The 27,435-nt window shown below is 51.1% G+C and overlaps 2 protein-coding genes across 2 annotated transcripts; one reads left to right on the plus strand and one right to left on the minus strand.

Moving 5' to 3' along the window:
• Positions 1–1,180: 1,180 nt before the first annotated feature.
• Positions 1,181–9,210, plus strand: LOC100901397 (protein O-mannosyl-transferase TMTC3). Its single transcript, XM_029111364.1, has 11 exons — positions 1,181–1,273; positions 4,584–4,769; positions 5,955–6,097; positions 6,345–6,429; positions 6,593–6,933; positions 7,020–7,421; positions 7,639–7,848; positions 7,938–8,169; positions 8,270–8,515; positions 8,586–8,969; positions 9,049–9,210. Exons 1-11 carry the CDS (start codon positions 1,181–1,183, stop codon positions 9,208–9,210), a joined length of 2,484 nt encoding a protein of 827 aa, XP_028967197.1.
• Positions 9,211–20,057: 10,847 nt separating this feature from the next.
• Positions 20,058–23,466, minus strand: NKAIN (Sodium/potassium-transporting ATPase subunit beta-1-interacting protein). The gene is made up of 7 exons (XM_029111365.1): positions 23,407–23,466; positions 22,566–22,703; positions 22,376–22,456; positions 22,100–22,282; positions 21,910–21,982; positions 20,285–20,717; positions 20,058–20,181 (listed from the first exon to the last, which is right to left on the minus strand). Exons 1-7 carry the CDS (start codon positions 23,464–23,466, stop codon positions 20,058–20,060), a joined length of 1,092 nt encoding a protein of 363 aa, XP_028967198.1.
• Between the last annotated feature and the right edge of the window lie 3,969 nt (positions 23,467–27,435).

Genomic DNA, 27,435 nt, shown 5'->3' on the forward strand with positions numbered 1-27,435 from the left:
CTACGAATACCGGCAAGTATTGAGCTTCACGTGGCCACTCTCCCACCTATGATCTAATGTATCGAGAATGACGAGCGAGGTATTGACGAGAGTACGCTTCCTTCCGGAGTCTTTGAGGATTTCGTTCCGAGCCTCCGGAATTATTATGCTGGTGACCTGATGGGTCCCGTCGCGTACGATCAAGACTCTGCGCTCGAGCCCTTCCGAGACCATCTCGTCAGGGCTTCCCGAGTGTTCGAGAAGGGTTTTTATAACGCTCGAGGACTCACTGGTTGCAGATCTCCAAATTTTTATATCCAATCAACGGGTCCACCGTACCTGCGCATCGCCTCCTGGGACGCTTCACGGCTCATAATCTCTACTCTCGGTCCAGAGCTCGTGGACGGAATTTTTTTTCAACTGCGAGTGAATCAATCTACAGAAGATTACATGGATGCTGGAACGAGGAGTTCTATGCTTCATCGGAACCCGTCGAATAATGTACTCGGTTAATTGAGACGCTGAGTACGATGCTGAGGGCATCCCAATGGTCATGGGCTCATAGCGTTGTCGATAAATAATCCCCGGTTGTCGTCTGGTCAATCGTGGCCACTGATGGACTTGGAATCGAATTGAGTCCAGCCCCACTGGGCGAGACTCTGAGTCTGGAATCTATAATAAATCATCAGCAGAGCGGGACGATTCGCCTCTTATCAGAGCTGGCGATGATCCTCCCTCTGAATGGTCGATCTCATTTCCGGATCTGATCTGTGGAGCAGCCTTAAGGGGTGGCAGAGAGGACACAGAGGAAAATTCAATCTTTACTACCATATTCTGTGCTGAGTCTGGCGACACAAACAATACCGACTCCACTGGATCGCTTCCACTAGGCCGCAAGCGATGCTGTCATCGAATCAGTATTACGATCGCGAGAGATCGGCTGAAATTAATCAAACCGTGCTCAGAAACTGATGTCAAACATCTCGAAAGCCATCTTGCTGACGTTTCCGAACGTGACTCAAGAACCGCCCATCTCTTTCCCTCGGAGGACGTCTCTTTCCTCTGAGCACGCCTTCACAACGTGGCGGTCTCCGTTAGTGTATGACTTGCTCCGCGAGCACTCACATGCCTCTTTCGGAATGTGATGACTTTTGAGCGGAGAGCTGCTTTCTTGGAGAGGCTGTGGAAGTGAAGTGCAAAGATGAAGGCAAACTCCAATAGGAGAACGAATAAAGAAAACGAGGTCACCTCGCGATGTCCAGACCGGGACGTCGACGTTCAATCTACCGATGAGGTGGGTACTGACACTATTGAGCTCTTACCCGGCGGTGGTCGAGTCACACCGAATCAATTGATCAATTGGCCTCATGAGCCCGGTCTTTCCTCGATATTTCCGAGCGGAAGTCCAAGACGGCTGACCCTGGAAAGGGACCGTCATTCTTGCGGGCCTCGAGAACTGCGCAGACTAAGTCATGGCGAATATATCCATCCTATAACTCGATAGTCTCTGAGGCTCCGAGGCCCAGCTCATCATTATGAAGTCAGCGGATCATTTTCTTTTGCTTTCCATCTTATCCCTCCGTATAGCCAACAAGAAATGAGAAATTGTATCAACGAGCCCTGACGATCAAGCGAAGGCGTCTCGTGATAGGATTTCCAGGAGCAGCGATGTTCGACTTCTTCAAGTAGTTAACCTCGCGTACGTGCAAACAGAAAAGCTGCAGGGAAAGGCTGCGAATTCTCATGCGGGGGGCAGCCAGGCTCCGTCGGTGCTCGTCGTAGTCGTTGATTACAAGTGCGCGTCCTCTTTCGGGACTTTTCATATCCCTGAGATATTATTTTATTGACGGTGATTTCCTTCTCCATGGGGGTTTCCTCACGAATGGTTCACGTCTGCGTTGAATCAGCCGGTTCAACAAGAGAGTTGAACTCGTGAATATGGAGCACATACCGCAATTCCTCCAACCGGAGGGCATGCTCATAATCAAAGGCGTGCTCTTTTTGAGGGGAACCCTCCGGAGAGGGTTCTCGGATGGGCATGCTCCGATTGAAGGGCACACTTGAAACCTCCAATTGGGGGGCATCATCCGATTCTCTATCGCGAGCCAAGAGGCCACATATTCACTCGAACTCGTTGGAACGAGTAAAATAAACGATGTGATGAGACCAGGAGCTTCGATCTCGGCCCTCGTCTATGGATCCCCTCACTCAGTCGGGAGGGCATGCTCTAATAGGAGGGACCCCTCCTTGACGGGCACCCATCTAGAGCTCTTGAGCGATCAAGGGGCATGCCCTTGATTATGAGGAAGTACGGTATCTTTCCCAAGTGCCGCAAGCTCCCCACGAACGCATTTTGTCCGCGGGTTCATAAGGGAATCGACATCAGAAATGTCCATCCAATCACCGAGGTGGAAACCGCTGCTCGGATTCAAGAAACAGGCCAGTCAGAGCTGATCCTCCCACGGCTGACTCGCCTTTTCCGCAGGCTCCCTTTTTACTTCGAGCATCGACTCCGTACTCCGTTCGTGGTCTTTGTATGATAGAAGTTGAGAATATGAATAATTGAGGGGCCGTCATGCTGACTGCAGCTCCCGATCGTCGAAAACTGTCAGCCTGTGCTTCGCTATCTCGGTATCAATATATTAAGTTAGTGGGAGCGCGGGAGCGTTCTGTTCGAAGAGAAGTAAGCTTTCGAGAGGTCTGATCATAACCATGAGGGAATCTATGTATATGTACCTACGAGATGCCGAGAATAGGCGTTATAGAAATTAACACGACGGGGGACATTCTGATCACCGTAGAAGAAGACTGTCTGACCGCGATGCGATGTCGCCGGCGAAAAGTCCAATCGCATATCACAACTTCCCGTAGGTACTCAGGTAGAACACATCCTCACAGAAAGTCTGAGGACGATTATCCCCCCTCCCCCCGGATCTTGACGAGATTCAATCATAGTCGAGTTTGTGCACTTCCTGCCTCCCGCCTCGCTTGCGCAAAGCTCCAAGTCCGAGTTTGTTTTCTGTCTGTCTTTGAAAAAATGGTCCCAGGATCGATGGAATCTCGCATCATAAAACCCTTTTGTGCCACCAACTCGGGAACGTGCTCGATCATGAGACAAAAGCTCATTGAGGATGCAGCCGTTTTCAGCCTGCAAGTCTTTTTCGAGGGACATTGGCTCAACGAGAACATGCCTCATGGCCAACCTCAATGCAACTGGCTCCCCCTCATCGGGGAGTTGGACCTCGAGCCTCCGTCGGTCTCTCCCGACTACTAGCGTCGCGTGGCGACGCCGACGTCTGGGTGTCTCTCAATCGAGCTCGGTGATAGGTCTGTTGTGGGTAGTTTCCTCATTGTCCTTGTTCGTGAGTGCAACATAAGAGAGGAACGTCAGGATCGAGCTCTTCGAGAGTATTCTCGTATTGCGATCGATAATCTAACGGCTCTTTTCTTCGAGAACCATGAAAATTCGATATGTTCATTATTCTGCGGTCTGGAGGATGAAGATCTTTCATGGACTGTGTGATCTTTCAGACTGTTCGATCAGCCAATGTTATATCCGCTCCGATTTCCCTCACTTCGGCAGAGAGAGGCCTTGAGTTTGGCCATAAGCTGGGAAACGCTGCGTCTCTGCACTTTCGGAATGATTTGGAGAATGGTCAGGATTCAGGGCGACGCGACGCAACCATGCTCGTCTCTTCCAGATCTCGGAATCGAGGATCATGAAGTTTAATATAGTCATTGCCGGGCGCGGTGCAGTTCAGCTCCTTGACGGTCACCGTGGCCCAATTACGAAGAGTCTACCTGTATCGTCGTGAAGAGGTCCTCTGCATCCTGAAATTCCCTCAGAGCTACGCCCCTAGGGATGCTTTTGATCATTCTCGGTGAACCGTTGACAGTCCGAGCATGATGAACTCGCTGTGGACAGAATCTCAAGGTCTTCGTCGACTTCCCGATTCGAGCCCACAGTTTATGCCGTGAGATTTCTATTAGGTATTTCCTTGAGATTAAATTCAGGATCTGCTCCGATGGACGCGACTCTGTCGGTTCCTTGGACTGCATCGACACCGTCCGGATATCCGTTAGCCCATCTCTTTAGATATCCCGGCTCTGAAGAACCTAGTCTGGAACAGCGGGGCAGAACGTTTCACTCGAGAGTCTCACGAGACAGAATACGTGGTCGGCGAAGGGATTTCTCGAAAAGCGACATCTATAGAGATGCGGATGATGACAACAGCTCGAGTCAGTCAATTCCGACTGCGGTCCGTAGTTGTCAGCTGTCTGTGAGGTGAAGCACCGCTTCTGCTCCGAGATACTATGGTTGAACACTCTACTGTGTGAGCGTCTCACTCGAGAGACAAAACGAAACTTGTGATGAGTGTTCAAGCCAGCGGGTCACAGAAAGAGCGGACGAACAAACGAAAGAGGAGCGGTCGCCTCTACACTCCGAGAACATCTGCTGCATCTCCTCGAAAGCAGACTGAGAGATAACACTCCGATTCGGGGCTCTTCTCAGCACTCGAGGCATCAACACATTGCACAAGCTATTAGAATGGAGAAACTTTCGCGCTTTGGGCTAATGCTCCTTGATACTTTTTCCGTTGCAGACATTTCTCTTCTGGAGACATTATGCAGCTGTTTTCGTAGTTGCGGCCGCCGTGTACGCAAATACGTACGATTGCGGCTTCGTTTTCGATGACATATCTGCGATTGTCTCCAATAAGGACGTGCACGGCGAAACTTCCCTCAGTGATGTTTTCTACAACGATTACTGGGGTACACCGATGTCGAGGGTGAGTATCGAGGAAATTGGGGATGATCCGAGACCGGGGGGACGATAGCAATATCCCGTGTTGAGGTGCATTGCGGTCACGGTCAAAAGGGAAACAGATAGGCAGGAGAAGCCTGGAGGGAGAGACATATGGCGGAAACTATCAAGAAAGTTCTTGTCGCTATTCCCGCTTTCGAGCGGTGATCGCCGGGGAGAGCCACTCCTTCGGAGCGTTTCCTGTGACGAGCTTCTTCCACAGAAGGCCGGGCACGGCGAGATATTCCAAAGAGGCAATTTCGTCCGCTATTAGTCCCTAGAGCTGACAGAAAAGCGGCCGACGTGGGGACTCCGAACTCAACTGGTAGAGAGTTGCACCTCTTAGGCACATAATTGAGGCTCGCGGTTGACCTCATCGGTCTCCACCTGTCACGCTTCTCGTGGCGGTCGCCCTTCACCATCAACATCAGTCTACAGCCGATGTCAGCGGTGGCAACAGGCGGAGAAGAATGTCAAGCCGGTGTTAATGCTCGCAGCTTCCCAAGTCCCTGCCCTCACTCTAGAGGAGCGTTCCCCGAGCTCTCATACATCTCTTTTCGACATCTGACAGGCTCGAAACGGCAAAGGACAATTACGTCGTAGAGACGGCGAATGCTGCTTGAGACAGCGGACTCAAATAGCCTAACTCCCGAGAACGGGGCCGCTTCTGGAAATCATCGCTCACCGTGATAACATTGAGAAGCCATCATAATCTTCACGGCGGCTGAAGATGTCTAAATGCAAACAGCATACAGGTTGCGCGCATCATGTGATGAGCTTAACGGCAGGAATCACGAGCGTCCTCGAGACGGAACGAGATTCTCCGATTCGTGTTAGAGGTGTCCTTGGTCCGACCTGGATTCTTCGCTCGCAAGGAGCATATCTTACCATTCGCAATGATAACTCCGAATGGCCCATAGCGACATGATCCGACCGTTACCCCGAGCGCTCTGCTGTGCAAGGCATTACCGCGGAGGTCGCAATGATGGTCTCATTCTCGCTCCGCTCGCAACAAGAAAACGCCACGGGCCGCAGATATCGACCTTGCGGGAGGCCTCCCGCAACGATGTCAGCAAGCTATCGGATCCGGGACGTAGCGGGAGCGGGCACATCTTGGAGCCGGTTTCAGGTATGCTGTTGAGGCCTTTCCTGAAGTTATTCTCTCTTCCAGGAACAGAGTCACAAGTCTTATCGACCTCTGACAGTTCTCACTTTCCGCCTTGATCATGCTCTGCATGGTCTTCACCCGAAGGGCTATCATGTTGTCAACCATGCTCTCCATGTGGCTGTCTCCCTCTCGGTTCTCAGGTACGAGTCGTCTAGACGTTTTCTCGACGCCACGATATCATGCAGATTTATGGTCATTCATAGGGATCTCTCCTCGACCCTCGAAATGAATTTAGGTATGCATCTCTGATTATCGTCTCTGACAGAGAGAGGACTTTTTCCCGCGGCATCCCCGTGGTTCCAGCATGTGTGGAGCTAGAACGTAAACTCACTCGGGAAACTTGCTCATGAGGTTGGTTGGGCCTTAACTGCTAGTTCTTGCAAACTTCGGCAGATTCTGCTCTCAATGGCTCACGTCTCGGAAGCAGGCTCTCGTGTGCGCACTACTTTTCGCCGTACATCCGGTCCATACAGAAGCGGTCAGTAAAGCTCTGCCACGCGTCCGTTCATATTATATCGGGAATATGTACTAATCGGTACATGAACTAGGGACCCGTCCCTGATTGCGAAGTCTTTTCGTTTTTTTTTTTTTCTTGAGCGTGCCGCTTCGTGACATCACTCAAAGCTGCGCACTTTTTCCAGGTGACCGGTGTGGTCGGACGGGCCGAGACGATGAGCGCGCTGTTCCTGCTGTGGGCATTGATGGCCGCTCGAGGCAAATCGCCGCGCCAAACAGCGACCAGCGTCACATTCTGTCTCCTCGCCACTCTCTCAAAGGAACAAGGATTCATGGCATTCCCCCTCTGTCTCCTGGTGAAATTCCTAACGCGCGTCTCCTTGAGAAGCCTCTTCGACGCTGAAAAGAAACTTATGTCATATCTGAAAACGGAATACGATAAGGATCTTGCGTATGTGGCGTCCGCTGTTTTGTTGCTGCACCTTCGGTACAGATTGATGAAGGGAGAACTACCTGTTTTCGCCAGGTGAGCACGGCAAACGGTATTCCGACCTGGAGCGAGTCGAGGTCGCGTGGGAAGAATGAAATAAAACCCGATGACATCCTTCATAGGTTCGACAACCCGGCAGCGTTATCGCCCCCACCGGTTAGGCAGCTAACCTTCGCGTATTTGCCTTTATTCAACTTCGAAATTCTCCTCTTCCCGTACCGTCTATGCTGCGACTGGACCATGGGCTCGATCCCTCTTTTGACCTCGACGGATGTACGCAACTTGTACACGTTCCTCTTCTACGGCCTGATGGTCTCTAGTGTTGCACGGAAGGAATCGCACTGCGAGACTTTTCACGCGCGACTGATATCGATGGCGATGTTGGTCATCCCATTTATTCCAGCATCCAACCTGTTCTTCCCGGTGGGATTCGTCGTGGCCGAGCGCGTACTGTACGTGCCGAGCATCGGCTTCTGCATGCTGGTGGCGAACGGCTTCGAGAAGATTCACGACAAAAACAAACTGTGAGTCTGCACAGCGAGAGACGCGTCTTCCAGGCCCGACCCGCTGGGGGATGTGCGTTGGTCGAGCGATTGTATCGGATTCGGATTGTCCATCGACAATGAACAATGTGACTCTGGCTCCGTCGATTGTCGGTGCCCCAGTTGCTCTGGTTTTTTAGCTCGTGCTCCAAAATGGCCGGAGCAAGCATGTCTACTTGTCGGATTCCGTTCTTTTCAGCCTATGCCGATTCTTAGCGATGTCGTCGTTCATGAGCTTCTGTGCCAAGACTGCCCAACGCAACAGAGACTGGAAAAGCGAGATCACATTGTATGAATCGGGGCTCCGTATGAACCCGCTCAATGCGAAGCTTTTCAATAATGTCGGCTTCGCTTACCAACAACAGGATGAGCACGAGCGCGCACTGAAATTCTTCACCGAAGCGAGCAGGTAATGAAGAACCGAATCCCTAAATTAGCGTCTCTTAACGATTGTTACTTAGAGACGACGGGATTCCGAGATGAAAAACATCCCGCCAGGTTGCAGCCGGATGATATAGGCTCGTTCATCAACCTGGGGAGAGCTTTCTCCAAATTGAATCGATTGACTGAGGCAGAGGCAGCATACAGTCGTGCCCATGCATTATTGCCCCGGAGAACCAGCGAATCATCGGAAGTGGAACTTCGCCTCGCTCCAGCTCATCTCAATCTGTTTGTTAATCTTGCGAATCTCATAACTCGCAACAACAGTCGTCTCAGTGAGGCGGACTCGGTGAGCACTTCTCAGAGGGCACGGAAATACGCGTCTTGGAGAATTCCTGCTGGAAAAGCGTGACCCTGGTGATTTTCGAATTTTTCCACGAATCTTCCAGCTCTACAAAGAGGCGATAGCGATGAAAAACGACTATGTGGATGCATATACGAATCGCGGCGAGATTCTCCTTAAAATGGGACGTCTATCCGAGGCTGTCGAAATGTATAAAAAAGCCGTACGATTGAAACCCTTGGATGCCGATGCGCATTTCAACCTGGGCGTCGTTCTCATGAAGCTTGGAAACCACAGCGACAACGCCGTCCAGGAGTTCCTGACTGTTCTTTCATTGGACAAGATGCATCAGGTGAGACTTATGATCCAGGTACGGCGATGTCTGGGCCTTTCTCAATTCAAGAATCGGTAATTATTTACAGAACGCACTTGTCAGCCTCAGTATGTGCCTGCAACACGTGAGCGAGGCGAGAATGCGCCGCCGACTGGGTGACAGAGTTCAAGAGCTTGGTCTGTTACACGAAAGGATCGCGGAACACGTCTGGTTCAATCTCGCGATGGTTGCTGTTCAAGAAACCGATCGCGTCCGAGCGGAAAGATTTTTCCGAAAAGCCCTGACTGTGAACCCCGATTTCCGGAGCGCTCTCTTCAACCTCGGAGTACTTCTATACGAGGACCAGCGGTACAATCAATCAGTTCATTTCCTGGAAAAGCTTGTTGCCTTACATCCCGGATACGTCAGAGGCACGATGCTCCTGGCAGACATTTATATGATCCATCTCGGACGGAAATCAGAGGCGTACAAGGTGAGCTTCGCCATAGTTCAGGTGGATAGCCAGAGAGTTTGGCAGTACGACTGAACACTAAAGCGCATTTCACTTCCAGTGCTATCAAGAAGTCGTACGATGGCAGGCTGATAATTTCGAAGCTCGTTACAATATTTGCATTCTGGAGTCTTCCCCCGATGAAGCGACAGCTGACTGTTCAAAGTACTTGAGAGCACGGAATGTGACTCAGGTTGCCAAGAGAGCACTAAGAGATGTTTAGAGAGATGAAATAATTTTTTAAGCTCACACCGAATGAGAGTCCAGCGACTGTTCATCAGGAGAGTGTATGTGATAATAAAAAGGACGTCCATTCCCAGCCATTCTCGTCCTGGAATCTACTCGTCTCAATCAAGAGAAGACCGCAGCGCTACTCCTTTGTCGGAAGATGCTTACCCTAGATACTTACCTATATCGGATTCTAGAATTCTCAGCAAGCATCACGCTTGGAGTAGCCGGATAGATCGCATCGCGAGGGAGAATTTTTGTGCTTCTCTTACAGCCATCGATGTGCGGAATTTCATGATCGGAGGCACGTTTCAAAAGCAGAATCCTAAACACTCCATCGGCAGGCACTCAAGGTGGGAGAATTCCTGTCGAGGTGGGGACCCCCTCCTTTCGTTCAAAGAGAAGAACATCTGCAGCGTATCCAAGGAGAAGGAGCAAGGAGGGAGGACGGCTGCCGAATAGAGGGTGACACAGGGGGTGTGAATGTGCAACGTGCGCAACTCGCAATGCCCGTTCATTTCCGATAGAGTGGAAAGAACGGACATCGAGATTGACTCTGTACGCTCGGCCGTCACCTTGCCAGTGGGAAGAGGCTGCACGGAGTTCAAAGTTGACCTGATGACCTCGGGGACCGCTGCTGGCGGTCAAAGTGACTCGCACCTAAAATGGATTGGCCCCCGCTGTCGAAGAGTATTCCCTCCAAGTCCGTCTCCGTCCTTTGTCGAGCACTTCACCCACCTTTGGCTTCCAGGAACACAAGATGGGACTGGATTTCCCTGCCGAGAATCGAGTTTCCTGACCACAAGAGACGTTTTGGGATCGTACTCGATGGGGGCGAATAGCGCTCGAATACCGATTATCGCTACCACATACGTAATAATCAATGCTCGTCTCCAAGGGGGAGCCTCATTGCTCGCATGCTCTAATATATAGAATACATCATCTTCGATGCCGTATTGCTCTTCGGTTTCCATGTGGGACGGAGAACGAGCCCTCTTCGGGACATCTGACGGAGTTGAGAGCTCCCAGCATTCTATGGAGCGATGAGAGTTCCCCGAGCGAATTCGCGAATGAAACGAGTTTCCCGCTGACCCGGACCGGAGGGACATACCGTGATTCCGGCCGACAGTCCGACAGAGCATCGAGATCGGAAACCTACGTTCCTCGCAAGCCTCCGTTTAATCTTCCCCTCATCATCATCAGCCTTATCGGTTGGGATCTTGACTGAGTGAGCCAAAAATATAAGAGTCCTCAGAAAATTTAGACCAACTCGCAAATCGAATTGCACCCGAAATGAGGGAAAAGAAAATCTCATCAAGCGAGGAATTTGGCGCACTGCAGCCGAGAGGAGCGACTTCGCGAGTGGACTTTGGTTAAGCTATCGGACGATGGAAGCTCGCAGCGAGCCCGCCGTAGGGAGGAGGGGCGATTTGGAAGGGAAAAAATGAGGGTCGAGAGAGGAAAGCAACCCGAGGACGACCGGGCGGTATAGAGGTTCCGCCACTTCCTCCTTGGCGAGAAATTCGCCCATAGGTCCAAAGGCGTCCGTTCGCTTTAACGGCAGACCTAATCGTGATCAGTGAACACGAGTGTGAAGCTGGGGGGGATATTCGACTCGGTGGTGATTTTCCGTGGAGAACTCCAACCTATTACGGACTACTCGAAGCAGATCGACCAAAGATATCGTGCGGGTATAATAGCGATACCCTGATGATGGGTAACTTTCAAGTGATTAAAAATCCAAGGAATGAGGATCACAGTTCTCATGCTCTAGGTGAGCTCGCGTCATCTATCCGAAAGAGATGAAGGCGGAACTCCCGTGGCAAGATGGAGATAGTTTCTGAACAAGCGCTTAAAAAGCAAACACGTGCCTTGCTGTTGGCAGTCAATGCTTTTCTGAGGCGCAAATGATCATGGGGAGCGGAACACGGGACACGCGGGCGCGACGAACGGGGTCCGTGATGTGCGGCTCGACGAGTCACCGCCAATCCAAGGGTAGATCTAGACGGAAGCCGCTCTTGGGGCAACTGCTCCACCTATCTCCCGGCTTCTTCTTTCCCACGCGCCCATCCACCGGCCGCGCTGCCATCAACGACACGACATCTGCCGCTGCGATAAGTGTCTTCCTCTTCTCTCTATCTTCCACTATCGTGTGTTTCCCCCCGATCGCTGCCTGTCCCTCCCCCTCGTTCTCAAAAAGGCGTCGACCACAGCGTCGAATCGATTTGGCAATCAGTGCTTTCGTCAGAGATGTCGCATCAGTAGAGCAGCTCGCTTTTGGAGAGAATACATTTCATCTATTGATTCCTCTGAGCGTCTCGTGTCGGATCGGATCGCTGTCTGGGGAAGCGGTGTCCGACTGATCATACTTTGATTATTGAAATAAAATCTCCATCTCGATGTCACACCTTGTTTCATGATTGATTGCTACCCACTAGCAATGAGCAGTCTTCTCTCCAGAAAGGAATTCGGAAAAAAAACAGCCGCACAGAGAGAGGTCGCATCTCCGACCAAGGCATTCGCTGTTCGCGCCAAAAAAATACGCGATATTGCAGACCGCTGAATTTGCATGACGAGAGCAGGCGCTTCCTCAACTCTCGCCGCTACCAGGTGCGAGCTCCTTCCGAGCGGAGCGATGTCAAGCAGAAAGCTTCATCCTCGGCAAGACTGCTTGTATTCTTTCGGCTCGTAATTCCCTCCGTTACGGTCGTCAGAAATACGGATGAGTACGTGACACAAAATGACGAGATTTTCCTCGTGGAAACAAAAGGAATTCCGAGACGGAAGCAACCAATTACGACAGCGAGCGAAAGACAAACCTAGGATGACCAGCACAAGACGAGGTCAACAAATTCGGCTGTTCCAGAGGAGGGGTGGCGACGACGACGACGACAACAACAACAATGACAGAAACAACACTTACAAGTACGTGCTCGGACTGTCCGGCACGCCATGGGATATCTTGGACGCAAGGATGAGGAGCGCACGGGAACGCAGCTCCGAGCGGCCCAGGACCGACGTTTCGGGGGCGTTAGGCATCGGACGGCAGCCGCGACTATTTGGTCCAGAGGAGCCCTTAATAAGTCCTTAATTAATTAATCGCCAAGAAGCGAGTTATTCTCGTACCACGAGAGCAACAGCGGGGCCGGAATCGTTCGGTGCGCGTCCTGTCCCGGCGACTTCACTCCTCAGGCATTCATTCTCTGACAGGGCCTCTCGAAACCATACTAGCACTCCTCGGCTTGATTCTCCAGGAAGGCCGCTCCTGCGGAGTACTCGAGCGTTTCCCGGCTCTCTCAGTGCGACTTCCATGGTGCGTCCAGACCGATTTCTCGGACATACCGTTCGGATCGAGGAAAGTCGTTCTCGTACTCACGAATTGTGTTCAAGGCCATGTCACTGACAAGGGACAAGAAATCAAACCGAATTCCTATGTTACGAGCAGGTACTCCCGCGAATTTCGATGGACGACCCACAGTTTTTGTTCCCCTGCTATGCTATGCACAGTATCCCTCCGACGCCTGAGTCGGCTCAACAATAACAACGAGATGCTTGATGATGAGCGCATCAAAGGATGAGTCGGATTCAAGAGAGCAGAGGCAGTGCCGACCGGAGCGATGGAGCAGACTTGACCGGAAAACCCGGGTCCGAAACTGTGGATTCCGTGTAAACCGTATATGGATAACACAATCCAATCGGAGTTTCGAGGCTGGGACCCGACCGGCACGTAATAACTCCGCAATGTTTGTCTGGAATCGCGACTTTCCCAGATCACGATACTCGAGACAACGAACTTTTGCAATCGCTCTCGGAAACCGTCCCGAGTCTCCCGTCCAGAATGGGAGAAGTGTCGTCAGGTCATATCCGTCGCTTCTTTCCAGCAACGGATCGAACCAGCGCTCTGTAGTCATAGAACAGGCTCTGCATATGTGTTTTGGCGGAACAACTCAGCACGGCCGGACGATCGCTCCGCTGCAGACTCGAGTGCGGACTCAAATTACAAAGTTTTCGCCGTTCTGATTCGTTTCGATGGACGGCGTCTTCTGTCGTGGGTCGTGGTTATGCCACAACAACTGCCGCAGCAGCTGCTGTTCTCTGCTCCCGCTCGATTCGAGCGAGGCGATTCCACCCGATTGCTCGGAATAATAAACTGCGTTCTCTGCTGTCCTTTTAATCCCGTCGCCAGCGAAAAGTAACTACGACGGAGAGCAAAAAATCCTCGGCGTGGCGATCGGGAAATCGAAACGAGAGCCTCGAGACACCGAGACGATCCGCGAAGATCCAGAACTTGTCAGGCTATGGCATACCTGAAGAGAGGCGGCAGGGTGCGGTCCAATCGTGCATTGACAATGCCTTCTGCCAGGAGCGGATTCAATGAGCCTATGTTCAAATGGAACGGGTTTTTTTCCGTGCGAGCTCGCCCAAGGAGGAAGAGCATGATCGCGAGCAGTCGACATTCCGCGGTTCCCAAATCTCAGAGCGAAAGCGTTGGTTTCTGATTGTCATAACTTATTGTTATTGATTACAAAACTGAGAGATTGATTTCGAGAATACGCTCGGAGCTGACTTCATTCGTTCCTTCCAATAATTAGCATTCATCGACGTTTGGATCGATATCGTCTCGACTTCGGAAAACGACCTTTCGAGAAATATGAGCGGCATCGAGCTAGGGGTCCGACCCGGGCAGCATCGGGAGTAGGTTCGCCACTGTCGCCAGGCAGAGCCTTCGAATGGCCACAATCATCCCTCGAATATTTTCTCCCATAGTCGATGCTTGTCCTATGGGTTTTAATGGGAGGAGCACCTCCCCCAATCCCATGCTTTCCGGCTTGAAAGGCTCGTCACGGTCTGCCGCATTAGTACCTGGATGTTCGTTGTAGCGAAGTTGGTCAACCCTTAGCTCTTCCGAAAATCGACCGAAATCTTGGGGAAAAAATTCGGTCGAACGCTTTTCGTCGTGAGGAGGTTGTGCTGTGTCCGTGGCCTACCCAGCCCGTGAAGGACTGCAAAGCGCCTCCCTCGTCTCATGTATTTCCTCTTTCAGAGAGAATTCAATGGCTGCAGTCATACCACATGTTTGGAGTGACACTATACGAACTCAAATCCAAGGTGTCTATTAAGGTTCCGGAATCGAATACTTTGATGACCTCTCTCGCCCTCTTCTCACGATCGAGATATGTCAATCTACCTTGCCCTTTTGAAGCCCGGTGATAGGATAGAATCGGATTCACTTTTCTGAGTTCGAATGACAGCTCTGCAAATAGTGCGGACAGGGATCTCGATTCCGCGCCATTCTGGAATTGGAGCCCGAGGAATGTGCCCTCGTTGCCCCCTGCCTCCCCTAGTCCTCTACTACTGTACTGCATATCTAATTGGACACCTCGGTTGTGCGGCTCCATCGATCTGGGATGAGAGCCTGAGATATCTCGCCGCGAGTTTTCCTCGGACTTGCGCTCCGCCGCCGTTCAGCGAGCCGATTCGTGCTGCCCGAATCCTTGAGCGCGTCTTTATGGTCTCGAGTTGCTCGGCATGTTCACATGTTCCAAAGTAATTGGACGGACCTTCAGACAACTGAGTGACCGTTCACGGGCATTGGACGACCGCTCTTAATACGAGGATTCTACGACCTGAAGGTGGTTGGATAGACCGATCTAGAGGATCTGAGACAGAGTGGCGATTCGCGGTGCCGAAAATCCGATGGCTCGCTACCTCCCGAGAGGACCTGGAGAGGAAGAAGCTCTCTGCGAGTTGGGACGGCCCGGTGGGGTAGGGGGATGAGCAGAAAACATCTCATTGCACCGCAAACGAGCCGTGTCCCTCTCTCCGGATTCATATCGCGATACCAAATCTCAGAGGTGCGATAATTCTTTTCGACGAGAGTTGGGTTCGACTGGCTGAGGACCGTTGCGCGGCTCGCTGAGCTTTCCGCAATATTTCCTCGCCATCTCCCGGTCGGAGATGGAATCCTTCGATTGCTGATTCATTGCGATGAGGTTTTGAGCTTGAGGTGAACGCCAAAATTTCCCACGGTTTCACTCCTCAGAATTTTTCGAATGATGTAGAGGCAATCGAAAGCTCAGAGAGAAAGGGAATAACCCTGCTGATATCAGGACAGCTCCAAAGATTCTATTGCAACGAATCAATGCTCAGAGTCATCTCTCAATTTTCACGGTCGTTCCGATACAATTATTCTCTTGCTCTTCGTGAGGAAACGCGGCGGCTCCTCGTCATCGTCAGAGCTCTCATGGCTGTGGATGTTTTCTTTAGAGCCAAATAGGAGATTGGGGCTCCTCGGATCCCAAACTTGAACCGAGCCTTTCAAAGACTTTGGGCTTACGCCTTCCTTAAGGAGAGTGCGTAAGCTAGGCGTGGCTGACGTGTTCCCGCCAGCTCGCCGGCTAGACAGCCAGCCAGCCTACCAGTCTGTCGACCGGCCGACTCATTACGGAGATTACCGAAGAATTCCGACAAAAGATTTCGAGGGGTGAGAGTGGGGAGGCGACGCGGCACGAAACCTTATAGGTCTGTCGACATCATCCACCATCGAAAGCACTTAATGATCCAACGAATGAGACATTGGGTCCCGTGGAGTCGCTGTCCTCGCCCTCAGCAAGTCTCATCGAGACCCATCATTTATGTCGGCGAGGTCTCCTATGGCGACCTCACGTGTAGAGATTAAGGAGAGCAGGCCTGTCGTAGGCTGCTTGCTGGCTCATGGCCACGGCGAGACGGGAAGTTGTTCAAATATATGTATATGCCTGTATACATATACACATGTATATTTATATATTCTTTAAACATTCTGCGGAACTCAAGTGTTTTTTGTTACGCACGAAGGCCTTCGGAATGCACCGTGGATCATGAGCGATAAGGAGGATTTTTCTTCGCTCCTCGCGGGGTTAATTGATGCGTGATTCCCCATTCCTGAGCGGCAGGCTGTTCTAGAGGGAAATGTTCCTGTTCCCCTTCTCCCGGGAGGAGCACTTCGGTGCGCAAGGATTTTGTCTACCGCCTCCTGACAAATACATGAGGGGAGCGGAATTTCCCGCTGGCGGTCGCAGAAAGCTGCATCAGCCCTCATCGCTTCGTGAGGAAGCGCTCGTTTCGAATGGCGTGCTCCGTCGAACTTTCTCAAGCCGGGGTCGTAGGAAGCCTTCTGAGCTTCTGAAATACTACCGAGATCTGATACCAATGAGCCACTAGCAAGCCTCTCATCGAGGGAAGGGTCAAGCTCTGACGTTGTTTCTATCTATTGGCGACAATTCGAAATTCGGAACAATAATTGAACCCCGGGGAACGGACCAAGTTCAGGATGGTCCGTTTCACTCGGTATCCGTCATCGAATGTCCTCGAGTTCGGAGGAGAATCCCTGGAAAGCCGCTTCGGTTGCGGCGCAGATGATATGGGCCCCGCGCCGCCTGAACTCGGCACAATGACTTGCTCCGGTCGGAGCGCGACATCTCGGCCACTACGACAGCTCGGCCACGAAGTCAACTCGGCCACTTCGACAACTCGGCCACCATGGAGACTCGGCGCCGACGATCGCTCGGCTTTCCTTGACTGAGTGATTCCATGAATGACCTCGGAGCCTCGATGAACACGAAATGCGTCTTTCCCTCGGAGCACCCTCATCGAGATACCCACGAAGTTGTCTCGAGGTTTCCTTGCCACCTTGCATTCAGGGTAAACTTCCGCGGAAACGGAGACCAATGTTCCACATCGGAATTGCACTTTGAATTCAGGTCATCTCCCATGGATGAAGGTGGGGGAGCATCCGAAACTATGTACGCCGGTATATAACACCGTAGGATCGATGATACGGGGAGAAGTCTGAACGGATCGAGCAATTTTGGCAATCGTACGAGCGGAATCCCCGTCCTGCTATCGCGTCAAGTTGAAGTACGAATGTCATATGGAACATTGGTATCCGCGAAAATACACTTCGAAGAAATAGTGGGGAAGAAGCTTCGAGTCAACTCCGCCGTTTTTCCTAGACCTCCCGTATCTCGATGAGGGTGCTCGATCGTCGGCGCCGAGTCTGCATGGTGGCCGAGCTGTCGTAGTGGCCGAGTTGACGCCGTGGCCGAGCTGTCGTACACCGTCCGCCAATTCCTGAGTCCGTTTCCGAGATGAATCCCGCGTTCAGATGAGTCGCGAACTTTACCTCTTTGCCAGTTGATGTCCGCGAAATTCCCACGCCTTCCCGACGGACTCCTCCCAGAATATAGACGATTGACGTCCGAGCGAAGCTCGTCATCTGAGGCATACCTCGGGTCGTGAACAAGAACCGGGCTGGAGCTGGAGTCCGGGTGAGCCTTCCATCTCCGGCTGAAGTCAAACCGTCGCGCCGTTTCACTCTATCGAGAATTATTTTCTTGAGGGAAAATACCGTTACATTGAATCAGCGAGCCGGGCCCTGAGCGCGAACCTTCGAGCGTACCCGTAGACAGCGAGGTGCTGTCAGCTCCCCAGTCGATGTTCGGACACAGAATCTCACACGAAGAGCGATTCGCTCAACCGTTTGGGCTGTTATGACATCACCCGCACTTTCCGCGCATTTATTGCTACTCACTCAGAGCAACGAACGAGAGAGTTGACCGACGCCTTGACCGAAAACCGCCCAAGATCTCTGAGGCTCGTGATTGATTCTCCCTCGTGAATCTGCGGGGATGAGCCTAGCGCTACGCATGCCCATGGTCCCGATCACTAGATTGTGTTTCTCTACCGGCCGAGACTGGAGCACCGTCTATAGCCGGCTCATACACGGGATTATTTCTCTTGTTCCCTACCCCTACTCGGTTCAGAATGAAACACAGGCATGTTTTGCAGTAAAGTGTTTATTGTTACCATTGAAACATTGTCTCAAGCATTCCATTTCTCAATGCTCACTCCCACTTGGATCCGTAACGAATTCTCCTGTATGTCCTCAATGCCCCAGGGCATCCCAGCTCCTGAATCAACGCTCTATTAGGATTCCGCTCCAGACAATTATTGGCAAGGGGATTAGACTTCCCTCCCCTTCGTTTCGGGTATGATGGGATTCCAATCCAATGTTGTACCTGATCGGACAGTCTCACTCAGGTAAGAGCCCTGGCATGACTCGTCTCCCTCCCCAGACGCACCACGGCTTCCCGAAAGTTTAAATCACCTCGAAGCCGGAAGTGCATACGAGATGTAATGCTCTCAAGCGGATTTGCGATCGCTAATCGGAAGCACCCCCTTGAATCGTAGAATAAGAGCAGGTTAAACTTAAACTGACAATCGATCAGCTTCATTCGCGCATCTATCATGTTCAATCACCAATGCCATCGGCGTTTTCAGATTCGTTTGCTAATCGTACCCTCCTCCATTCATCCTGAGATCAGAAGTTATTTGTACGAGGCGATTTGTATTACCTAGCCACTAAGTATTCTCTCTTCCAACGGCTAATTGTCTGTGAGTCTTTTGTAAATAAACCCCCTTTGTATAGCAAGTCGTCCCAGGTTCTCAGAGAACAAGACTGTTAAAAGGTTTGAGCGGGGTGCTATTTGTATGTTTATCGTATAAGTCATGCTTGTATATACACAACAGCTGGGCCGGTGACGCTCTTTTCTGCTTTGTTCGAAAATCGCGAGCCGATCAGCGCAGTGGCTACCGCCTTCTCACTGGCTTGAGGCAGTGACCCGAGTTGGGTTATTGCAACGAAATCTGTATCGTCGTCGTACTTTCATTGGTTCGTGTGTATGTTTGTTCCTCCATCCGAAAGTGTTTTGTCTACACACCCCCATCGATGTCCTACGCACCCTCCCGAGAGCGAGGATTTTGATTCTAAAACAAGAATCTAGAGGGAGTCAACAGCAATATAAACTACAGATTACACAATTTCATCGGAGCCAGTCCCGGCTGGACTCCGCATCGATCGTTCGGTTACACGCCTCGTATCTCCTGACTGCGTCCGATCAGAGTAAGTCGATCTGAGAAACCTTCTCGGATAGAAGATGCGCCGCCGTTGAGCATCGAAAATTTCAGACAACATCCTGCGATAAGCTGATTAGCAACCGAGGGACACTGTCTTTTTCCGCACGCATGGGAGTGACGAGTTCTGACGGAATCGGCGACTCACCAAAATACCACCTAGCGTCATCTACTCGCAGGAGAAATACCCCCTCAAAGATTGCTAATGAGGGTTTCCCTCTCGTTCCTGAAGCAGAACACCCATTGACGACTCGAATTCCATACAATATTGCAGAATATGCTGTGATTCCATGAGAATAGCCGGCGAATCATCCCGGAAGGTTCAGTTGAGCCTTTCCGCCATAAATCGCTGGGGACTATCAGCTCCAAGTCACTCCTAGACTAGGAGCGATCTGCTTCTGCGGATGGCAGTGAATAATTGAAATCTTCGGAGATCGATTGAGGGTTTTGCCTCGTACGCGAACCGAATTAAGAGATAGATCAATGTGATGGGGCAGATGAGGATGAGAAAGTCGATGAGAATGAATGGCGGCCCTGAATCGCTTGCACACACCCACACATCAGGGCAGAACCACAATCATACGGAGACTATGCCGAACATTCTTCTCTCAGCGATCGGATTCAACAGGTTATATAAGATACCAACAAAGGAACCGCCCCCGAAGCTCATGCCTTCCGAGGTCCACCACGCGCGTCTTGATTGAGGTTCCAAGTTACAATTCACTCCGATAACTCCGTGGAAAGTTCTCGCATCAGTCGCTGGGGAGCATATCAACTCCAGATTTCAATTCTCGGAACCCACAGGCTCAAGGTGTGGCTCCCGCCATGGGGTCCGCGGCTCGGAGTAAACCTCAGGCTTCCCACAGAATCCATAGAAACTCAGAAGGACTACATATTGGTCTCGACGTTCCTCGGCGGTGGTTGGGGATGAGCCTGAGCACTGTATGGTGTGTAAGGCGGACTCGGAACGTTATCCACGACTCCGTATGTTCCACTGGACGCTATGCTGTATCTGAAAGCACCATTCGGTCTCTTAGGCTGTCGAACGAATGCGGAATCGATCTTATCTCTGATATTGATCCGATCATGACTTTCCGCCAATATCTGGGGAGTACCTGTTCTCGTAGGCTTGGTTGATCTGTCCGCCCGGACCGACATTGCTGCCGTAGGCCTGATTGAATGGCCCACCCGATACAAGGTTGCTCCCGTTCCCCAGAGTGTGCAAATTGTTGTTTGCCGACGTTTTCAGGTATTCTGCGAGATGATTATACGAGTCTTGAGACGACGTGTCGACGTAGCGATCGATCAAACGCGTCACCGGATTCTGGTAAGACGCTCGTTGCGACGATCGATTTGACCGCAAACTCCTGCGCCGTCTCCTCTGGGAACTATTCGCCGATCCGATCGAGTTAGAGTTGAACTTCGAATGTTGATTGAAACTCCCAGCCTGACTGTGATTGGACACGTGGTGGTATTCGATGCTATACGGAAGGGATGCCGTCGATCGATGAAGGGGGTCGAGAGCCCAAGGTCCCTTTCTTCTCACGGCTGCAAGCACAAAGACCAATTTAGGAAAAGTCTCGGTAGAGGCCTCGAGCACGCGGCGGGCTCCTGTACTCGATGCGATCGTGCGGAGAGCATCGATTCTAGAAAGGAGAGGATCGTCGGACATCAAAGCAGACAAACAAGACAGAAATAAAGATCATCGACGAGCAGAACGGGGAAATGCAAGAAACACCTAGATCGAGTAGGTTTCCTTCCTTTCGATTGGTTCCCGAGAAGAATATGCTTCATCAGTGCAATGCTGATCGAGGATGAGGATACCATTCTTCTACGATAAGAGCAGCGGTATTCAAAATTTTCCGCTAGTGGAGCGCACCAGCGGCTCGGGGTCCCGCGAGTAGGGGCGGGTCTCCCGGAACCTCAACATCCCCGGTCGGAATCTTCGCGTAGTTCCGAGGGCGACTCTCGGGGCTTATCGTTGCATGATTTGCGCGATGATCTCGGATATTCTTGGAAATCATCTCTCATACACCCTCGGAATTATTACAAAACCTGGGCCATCAGGCAGTACACCGCGACGCTTCCTAGAGAATCATACTTCTGGAGCGTAGTGCTTGATTCGACGGCGATGGAGCCGGGGTCCCATTTGAGCCTAGTTGAATACCGCTATATCACTACAGGGGAGAGCATGCGAGCGGCATTCCGCAAAAAATCCCCTCCCAAAAAATAAATATCCTCTTTCGGGAGCTCTTCGGGTTCCACTAAGAGCAGTGAAAAGATGATATTGATGATATGAGAGCGCTCTCAAGAACGACTGATCTGCGATTACAAACTCGCTTACTGCAGCGTGTGAGGAGTTTTTGGAGGAGGCGTGATATACACGTTATACGAGTCGAAGCCGCCGATGAAGTCGACTGGAGGGCCGTGCGAGAAATCGTTTCATCCGCGTATCCAGCAGCATAATTAGTGGAGGATCGAAACCTGTTAGTTTCAAGTACAATCACAATGACCCGGTCGGGCTGCGCCGGTCACTACCGTTCTGTTTCAATTGTTTTTTTTGACTTGGCAGCTACTCCCATGGACCTTATATCTGGCGTCAGTGTTCTCACAGGGAGTTTCAGCCGGGCTCCGAGAGGTGAATCTCTCGATCAATCAATGTATTTCTCATTTCAGCCCCCCGATGAGAGGGCAGGCTTTCACAGTCGTTCTCGGAAATTGAATGATCGATTGAACTTACACGAAGGATCTTCCTGGGTGTAGTTGTAAATAACGAAGGTTCCGACGAAGAGCGCGAGCAAACCCAAGATCACCTGGAACAGCAACGAGTTATCGATGCTCGATCATGACGATCGATTATCACGGTTATTGGATTCCTTCGATGCCGTCGTTCGAACTCCGGTGTTTCGGTGGGAAAAGTGTCGAGATACCTGTATCGCAGCCTGTGTGCTTTCGACGTAATAATATTCCACCAGACAACCGTCCACCGACGCTGGCTTAGTGAATCCGGCTAGCTCGTCTGGGGTGTGAGGTTCGAACATAGCCTTGCATCCCAAACCATTGATCTCGAACCAGGATCGGGATCCAGTTCCAAGATTCAGATAGTTGAGTTCCTGTTCGGATCGGGAAAGCACTCGACTTAGTTCACAGTCGTATAGGGAACACTCGATCCTCAGAGTGTGACCGTCAGACATATCCATACGTACCCGATTTAGTATCCCGATTTCGAGGTAGAAGCAAATACAGAACGCGTTCCAGATGATCCAGATCACGGTCCACAAGACATACTGCAATTCGAAGCCATGTCAGAAGCTTCGGAAACCGAGATTGTAGCATTGATGCACAACCGGAATACCAGATGTTCTCCTCAGGTGTCGAGACTCGGGATGTACTTACAGTGCTTACGTAACGGGGTCTATATTGATAAACTCCGAACAAACCGAAGATCACGAATAAGAAGTTGAAGAAATTCGCCAGTATCGGGGCCCACATGTATCCAAGTAAATCGAATAATTGGCGACATGCTGTGAATGACTGGAAAAGTACGTTCCTTATATATCAAAGCTATCATCTTGGCTCACTATTAGAGGACAGATTCTGACTCCCAGCCTTGAACCTGAAGCGAACGGGAGAGCGAATTGCTCTCTGAGTCGTTCAGAATAGAGTCGCTTGTCCCGCAAGAGCATGTTCCGATATTGGACCCCAGACGATTCTTTGTCTGGTAGAATATCGATCATCGACTCGACCGGGCCATGGTTGAAATTCGTCTGACGCATGAGGCGCTTCGCTCCCTACGTGAGATCGCTGTAGGACAAGCTCCGCCATCCTCGACATCTGCGGACGGGTGGCTGATTCCGTGCAGGAGCCTTAGGCATCTCATGCCTTAGGTTCCTCGCACCGAACGATCCGTAAGGAGGGGATACACCGTGAATTTGATGGAGATGAGCATTCAGGGAGGCAGAGGTTCCGTGAGCGGAGTTTCGCTCATTCGTCTTTGCCCCACTGCCCACTTCGGTCGCCACCATCGCGACAAGGACAAACACTGGAGTGATCGATGGGGAGAAAAGAGGGATCTCGCGTTCCTGTCATTGTCATTTGGAATCGGGACAAGCCAGCTGTTGGAACCCACCACGGCTCACATACAGAGTACGAGCTACGGTGCTTCCCCGTAGTAGACAGAATCCTCGACTCGGATTCTCCTCTCATTGAGGAGATGCAGCTATTCGAGGAAACTCACCAATTGAAGAACACAAACTCCTATCATGAAGCCTCTGGAGGTGCAGCAGCAACACCCCATGATCAACCTGCGGCGGCTTCCGAGTATTCGAGTGTCAGACGGTCTCAACTGGACTTCTGGAGACACATTATCTGCTGCATGATTCAAACGAAACGGTCCACTAGCGTCCTGGTCTGCTCAAGTTCTGTGCATCGATCGAGCTCCTCACATAATGAACTCAAGGATACCCGAACAAACGATCCCAATCCGAGAATCCAGCATCTAGACGTTGGGTTTGTTCTCTTGCGAAAAACAAGACCCGTTCCTCGACAAGCTTTTGTTTTTCTTCGCTCAATCTGCACACACACAGCCACAGCGGTGCGGGGCTGTCTGCTAGCTTTCATTCAGTGGTGTCTCGAATGCTCTCTCCCAAAAACAGCGGCAACAACTCCCCACTGCTGATTCCGCCGGACGGCTCGGTTTGCTCCACCAAGAGGGGCAGCCATATTGGCGAGTGGCGCTGATAGCAGTCCGGTGCGCTTTTCGAAATTCCGAGAGGTGTCGGAGTTCTATCCACAGTTCACAGATGCCTTTCGTGAACCAAATCCGAGAATCCTCGGAGTAGGAGACCCGAAAATTGACGGAGTCCTCCTCTCAGAGCACTTACAAGAACCTACTCCGAGAACGCTCGGAATAAGGCTTCCGAGCATCATCGGAGCCCTATCTACAGAGATCTTATGAGAGCCAAGACCGAGAACTCTCGGGATGAGGTGGCCGAGGATTGTCGGAGTCCGTCGCGCGAAGCACATAGCCATCGCCATGGCCAGAGCTCCCACATTAATGATCCGAGAATGCTCGGGATAAGGAGCACGAGTATTGTCGGAGTCCCATCCTTGCAAGGGTCATCACAAGAACGAACACTGATAATGCTCGGGATGAGGAAACCAAGGATTGCCGGGGTCCTTACTAAAAAGCACATTACCTTCGCCATTGCCAGAGCTCTCACAATAATGCCCCGAGAATGCTCGGGATGAGGAACCCGAGAACGGTCGGAGTTCTCTCCATGAATCATCTAGCCATGGCCAGAGTCCTTTCAAAGAGGAGCTGCGAGAATGCTTGGGGTAAGGAACCTAGGCATTGTTGGAGGTCCATCCACAGAGCATGTGGGCAAGGCCAGAGCACTCACAAGAACCAACTCTGAGGATGCTCGGGATGTGGAACCCAAGGATCCGGAGTCGGAGTTCAATCTACCAAACCAGTCTGGGACTCAAGTTAGTTTCGTGGTATTGATTGATTTTATTTCGATCTTCCATATGCACATATAAATGGTCCCTTTCATTTCAGGGGTGAATTTTTTTGCATTCACAGATCATTCATCCGCCCACTTCCTCAAGATATTTTTCGTCCTCCTAAGATCATTCGCGGTAGTACCAGGGTGAAGTCCAAGTCGGTACGAATATTCTTGTGGGTCGAATCTTCCTTCCTCGCATTCCAGAACGATGTGGGTGTCTGTCTCTGGAGCTCCGCATTTGGGGCAGCTTTCGTCGATCGAAGGGTCTCGGGCATGTTGTCGACTCCTGGTATTGAGCATTCCTGCCTTTGCAAGCGCAAAGAGTCGGCTGCCTCGCGTGTTGTCTTATATATTCCTCTCAAGACCCCTTTTGTCCTTAGAGTGTCGATATATACGCAATGTAGTTCTCGTGACCATGTTCTATCGCCATAAGTCATCCACTTTTTTCCGCACCCTTGCTTTGAGCTCTTTGCGAAATACGTTCCACATTTCTTGTCCGGATGTACTATTCGGGAGCTCGAGTTGCTCCAGGCCGAACTGCATTCTCAGTTTTTTAAGTCTCTCCACTGCGTTACCCGTTACCCTAGCTTTGGTCAAGTCTATGGCAAGTCTGGGCCAGCGTTTTTGTTCCATATGTATCACTCTCTCGAAACACATCGTATTCAAGTTCCAAGTTGGTTTAAGAAGCGCGGACGCAAAACAAGAGATGGTTCTTACGTATACGAGACCAGTAGCAGAATGGGGGCGATATGAAGGACTAGAATCTAGGATAGAGATCGCTATATGGAACGCTCGCATACGCTTTGTCTCCACTCAATCCTCTAAGTTTTCCGCTCGCAGCTGTAGAATTCGGTCCGAACAAACCGTGACGGCGCCAGCGCCTGCAGAAGGGACCCGGTCAGTGCGCGGAATCCGCATGCGTTGTAGATTGAAGTCGAATCGAGCACTCGTATCGAAGGCATGGAGCCTTCGAGGGCGTATCTATGATTTTTTTTCGGGGGACGCCAGCAATGTTCTTGGGGGGGATACTCCGATGTTCCATTACTTCTCCGACACGGAGCTGATCATGCGGCTCAGAAATTATACGATGACGATGCTGTCCACATGGCATCTTCGAGAGCTGCGAAGATGCGGCGAATTACCTCATGAATCACAAGTAATATATTCCCGATAGGATCGCCGACGCGTACGAGCTCCCGGGTGCAATGGTCTCCCTTGTGCTCCCAGCGGACGACGCAGATGACTACTGGGATATTGCTGTGAGGTACCGGGAAGTAAAGGGAGTCATTGAAAATATTGATCATGCAACTCAACCTGTATACATGGGCACCACGCCATTTCCTTCGATATAAGATCTTGACACCTTGGACGAAGCGAAGCCTCAACTCCGATGCCTCATAGCGCTCGAGCGACTGCTGGGCAGGACCCGTTGATAGACCCTCGACTCACTGGGGCGTCATGCGGAAGAGTTCAGAGACTAGTTGTTACATCAGGAATCTTTCGTATCATGGAGAAATGTTTCCGAGACACTACTGCTGAAGGATTTTTCGCTGCTATACGACGCCAGTCGGCCTTCCGAATGCCTTGCGAGCAATCTTCTCTCCAGATATGGCGATATTGATATTGATGCGGAAGCGTACCACGATCGCTCAACCGTTCCGATGACATATTTTGAAGTGAAACGCTTTGAAACTGAGGGTTTCCAACTAAACTTCGCCTTCGTGTAACGAAATCTTGTCCATTTTTGACATCTAATAACTCTGCGAATACGACACCAATTATAATGAGGTTTTCGCTGGTAGAATGGAAATTTACGGGAGAACAGCTGTGTATATTCCCCACCAGATTCTGGAGTATACGTTCTGCAAGATAAGCTCGAATCTGACCCCTCATGAAGAGGTGTAGAAAACCGCATAAATAACTGATTTATTCAGTACAGGCTCTACTTGTCAGTGCGGCGAGACTCTCGTGGGCGAATCAATGTAGGTCTCGCCAATTACCGTCGGAATTTCCACATACATATATATACGGGATATACTATCAAATCCCGTCTTTCAAACTCACCGCTGCGCTCTTTCCTATTAATGTATGCACCATCGCTCCCTCTTGCTTCTTCCAGTGTGTGAGTCGCAGATCTGGTTCTGCAAATGATAGAGCGGCGACCGGCCCCAGAGAGAGAAATCTCGGATGGGTCGCCGTCGCCGACGCTCCAGACGGAACTGCGGTGTCACACGATGCTCTTAACGTGACCGTTGATTCACCTCATTCAGGGAGAAGCTGAAGCCATCAAGATCTAGAGGAATTTCTCTACACCGCCTTCGAATGGGGTATTGAAATCGGGTTTCCAAGAGAGTTTCGAACCTGAACGAAACTACGACAACGCCCGGAAAAAACAGCTTATTATGCGAAGTAATCGTGATAAAAAGTTGACTTATCCAGAGCAACAGAATCCCGCCGTTGCTCGATGAAATAGTTGAATCGAACTTTGAGGGAATCGGGTATCAGGTGTATGAGAAAACGAAGTGCTTTCTATTTTTCTCGAGATCGATCGCGAGACGGGGAGGCGGAAAGTCAATGTCACCCCTCCCCCCTTTGTAAACGGCGCACAGTGGTCAAGAATCGGCAAAAAACAGGTTCGCCACCGAGTGCTTCTACAACAATTTTTTCTCAGCATAAGTCTCGATGCCCGGACTCCATTTTGGGTCTCGGAGGCTGCGCGTTCGGTGCGCGGAGCATTCCAATGGCGATATTTTCTGACG

This window comes from Galendromus occidentalis, unplaced genomic scaffold, assembly GCF_000255335.2.
Source record: "Galendromus occidentalis unplaced genomic scaffold, Mocc_1.1 scf7180000077436, whole genome shotgun sequence".
NCBI classification, from domain to species: domain Eukaryota; kingdom Metazoa; phylum Arthropoda; class Arachnida; order Mesostigmata; family Phytoseiidae; genus Galendromus; species Galendromus occidentalis.